The sequence below is a fragment of the Sinocyclocheilus rhinocerous genome, unplaced genomic scaffold (assembly GCF_001515625.1).
Source record: "Sinocyclocheilus rhinocerous isolate Xijiao unplaced genomic scaffold, SAMN03320098_v1.1 scaffold499, whole genome shotgun sequence".
Taxonomy (NCBI): domain Eukaryota; kingdom Metazoa; phylum Chordata; class Actinopteri; order Cypriniformes; family Cyprinidae; genus Sinocyclocheilus; species Sinocyclocheilus rhinocerous.
This window is the reverse complement of record NW_015637156.1, coordinates 454,038-457,954: the sequence shown is the minus strand read 5'-3', so window position 1 is coordinate 457,954 and position 3,917 is coordinate 454,038. Positions and strand designations below refer to the sequence as shown.

General features: G+C 37.1%; 1 protein-coding gene across 7 annotated transcripts in view; it reads left to right on the top strand.

Annotated features, from left to right (window-relative positions):
• The window catches only part of pals2b (protein associated with LIN7 2, MAGUK p55 family member b), a 28,522-nt gene that overhangs the window by 15,932 nt on the left and 8,673 nt on the right, over positions 1-3,917 (top strand). For all 7 annotated transcript variants that reach the window (XM_016563578.1, XM_016563576.1, XM_016563579.1 and 4 more), the window contains 3 exons: positions 923-1,041; positions 1,340-1,492; positions 2,596-2,748. In XM_016563578.1, coding sequence (XP_016419064.1) covers positions 925-1,041; positions 1,340-1,492; positions 2,596-2,748 — 423 coding nt within the window. In that variant the 5' untranslated portion in view covers positions 923-924. The remainder of the gene's footprint in view (positions 1-922; positions 1,042-1,339; positions 1,493-2,595; positions 2,749-3,917) is intronic.

Here is a 3,917-nt window from a genome sequence, read left to right as displayed (position 1 = left end):
TATATAATGTAATTTTTAAATAAATGTATTTAATATTTTTCAAAAACATTTTTAAATATATTAAATTGTTTCTTTTTAATAACAATTATTTAAATTAAATTAAATATTAAATGTGCTATTAAATTAAATAATTATGTTTATCTTGTTATAATCCATGTAATTGAAAATATACACTAGTGGTCAAAAGTTTGGAATAATTAAGAATTTTTAATGTTTTTGAAAGAAATCTCTTATGCTCTAAGAGGCAATAGACACAGTGGTTCAAAATTACCTAATATATTACGGATTCCATAAAAATATGAAGGAAAACTGTTTTTAACATTGATAATAATACAAAATGTTTCTTGCAGAGCAAATCAACATGTTAGTGTGATATTTAAAAGTCATGTGAAGCTGAAAATTCAGCTTTGCCATCACTCTAATAAATTACATTTAAAATATATTAAAACAGAGAATAGTTCTTTTAAATTGTAATAATATTTCACAATATTACTGTTTTTACTGTATTTTTCACTCTTTTTCATCTTAACAATCGCTATCTTTTGACCCGTAGCGTGTATATATATTTTTTATTTTTCTTTATTATGACTTTTATAGCCTTGCGGATTATAATAATATATGATGTTAGTCAATATTCTTGGCATCTCTTTCTTTTTACACACATACAACTGAATACTACATGTTTCACACACTATACTGGTTTACACTCAAGAAATGACCTGACTGGATCAAATGAACACTGAAGACAAAAGAATATCTAAACGCGTACGATAAGCAGATGATAGTACCATGGAGGGGGGTGTTATATTTCAGCCATCTGTTATTGGCTGTTGTGAATCTTTTGCCCTGTCCTCTGACCCTGGTGTGTAATACTCGGCGTGTTGCAGGTGTGTCTCATGTCGCTCTCTCTGTATGTGTGCAGCTATGCAGCAGGTGTTGGATAACCTGGGCGAGTTGCCCGCCACCACCGGGGCTAAAGACATTGACCTCATCTTCCTCAAAGGCGTCATGGAGAGTCCTATCGTCCGCTCGCTGGCCAAGGTATAGCGCACACAGCTGCCTAGACCTTACTCTAGCTGATTTGCATTGCTGATGAGGTTAATCTGAAACCAAATTGAATTTGTGACTAATTAAGACTGAGTGATATGAATAATTATTGGATATTAAACTTGTGTTTGAACAGCACACTCATTATCGACACATTCACAAAGTCACGTAGACTTGTTCAATGAAACCGTGTCATGCCGATTCGTGTCAAATTGACAGAGGAGCAGCTAGACACGGTCAGAAATATCACTTCATGGATTGATTGATGAAATGATGAGATGATTGTGATCAGGCTCATGAGCGTTTGGAGGATGTGAAGTTGGAAGCAGTGCAGGAGAATAACGTGGAGCTTGTGACTGAGATTCTGGGTGACATCAGCAGACTGAGCGTACGAGATGACAGCGCAGCAGAGCTCTCCAAAATCCTGCAGGAGCCCCATTTTCAGGTACAGTATTTTCTTGTACCTTCCTGTCTCATCTCTTTTTGTACCTTCTCGTTTTATATCTTCTCATCTCATTTCATCACATACCTTATAACAGGGTTCCTCAAATCTTGCCCTGGAGGGCCAATGCGCTGCAGAGTTTAGCTCCAACCCTGATCAAACTTACTTACCTGTGATTTTCTAATGATCCTGAAGACATTGATTAGCATGCTCAGGTGTGTTTGATTAGGGTTCGAGCTAAACTCTGAAGGAAAGTGGATCTCGTGGGCCAGATTTGAGGATCCCTGCCTTATAATCTAGTCTAATTTTGTACCTTCTCTTCTCATCTCATTTAATTTCATACCTTAACTTCTTGGCTCATCTCATCTCATACGCCCTCTTCTCATTTTATCTTGTACCTTTTCCTCTCCTCTAATCTCATACCTTCTCTTCTCATCTTGCACATTCTCTTCTCGTCTCATTTCATCTTGCACCTTCTGTTCTCTTTTCATCTCATCCCTGCTCATCATCTTGCACCTTCTGTTCTCTTTTCATCTCATCCCTGCTCATCTAATGTCTTACCTTCTCTTCTTGTCTCATCTTATCTCATACCTTCTCATCTCATCTTAGACCTTCTTGTCTCATCTCTCATGTTTTCTTCTTTCCTCATCTCATCTTGTACCTTCTCTTCTTGTTTTTGCTTGTCTTCTTTTCTTCTCGACTTCATCTTATCTTATACCTCTTCTTGTCTCACATTGTACCTTCTCCTCTCATCTTGTCTCATCTCAAACCTCATTTCACCTCATCTTGTACCTTCTCATCTCATCTCATCTCTTCTCTTGCATTCTCTTCTTGTCTTATCATGTACCGTCTCATCTCATCTCATTTCATACCTTATCTTCATCTATCTTAATGTTGTTGTCTCATCTCATAACTTCTCTTCTCATCTTGGCTCATTTCTTGGCACCTTCTATTCTGATCTTGTGTCATCTCATCTTGATCCCTCTCTTTTTTGTCTCATCTCTACCTTCTCATCTTGTACCTTCTCAATTTTTCTTAAATATTCCTCAATATATTTTCTCATTTTTTCTGCGGTATTTTGTTCTAATTTTCTCTCTTTATTTCAGTCTCTTCTGGAAACCCATGACATCGTGGCGTCTAAGTGCTATGAAGCCCCACCCCCTCCTGAAGTGACCAATGATGCGGCAGTAAACAATGCTCTTATGCAGGCTGATGCAGTCAGGATGATTGGCATCCGCAAGAAAGCAGGAGAACCTCTGGTGTGTGTTTGCGAATATATATATTTATATGTGACCACATGTTTTAAACTTTCAACCAGTCATAATTTAATAAGTCAATAAAGGCCCGTTCACACCAAGGACGATAACTATAAAGATACTGATATTAGCGTCCACACCAGCAAACGATATCATCTGTTTATTCTAAGCACACGCTTGTCTGCCGCTTTAAATTCTCGAGCTCATTACAGCAAGATTGATTCTGATTGGCTGTCAATTTTTTATTGTTCATCAGCTGGAGAAAAATCGCTTTGAAAGTGATTCCAACGATATCGTTTCACTTTGTCTTTATCGTTATAGTTGTGGTGTGGACTCTGCTATTCTTTAATATTGAGAACGATTTTTAGAACTATATCTTTATCGTTATCTTTATAGTTATCGCCCTTGGTGTGAAGTGTGAATGGGCCTTAAAGGGTCATGAAACCCCAGACTACTTTTTCTGAGATTTTAATTATTCACAACAGCATGTGTTGATTTGCTATGACAGACGTTTCAGACTGAGATGACATCGCGCACAATAACTGAGAGAAACGTTCATGCATGGATCGAAGAAAAGTGTTTGTTTTTGCTTTGTAATAAGAATTCGGCACAAACGCGATTCATTCACTTGGTGAGCATAACCGTTTTTACAGCTCTGTGACACAGCCCGTCAAAAAGGCTTATATAAACACCACAGAATAAGCCTTAAAAGTTCTCAGAGGTGCAACAGCGCATTCATATATATGTTTTCGATGCAGAGTGCAAATGGATGTGCATTTGTGTTTTTAACTTGATGGGAGCAAAATGAAACTGTCCGAAAGCTAAGCTGTGTGAGTTGTCTGTCTCCCCTCATCCCCCTCCGCTCCGCTGCGCACCACACCCACTTTTTTAGCGTTTTTTAAAACTGGTGAGAACTAACTAGTGCTGAAACGGGGAGGGGTTTCCATGACCCTTTAAAGGAATTGTTCACCCAAAAATGGAAATTCTGTCATCGTTTACTTTCTTTCTTCCATGGAATACAATGGGTAGATTATAAAAGATTATATTTTCATAGGACTGAAAAAATCACACACAAAAAAAATCACATTAAAAAAGTGTATTTATTGTAATATATTACTTTAAATAAATGAATGAATACACACACACACACGCACACATATATATATATATAT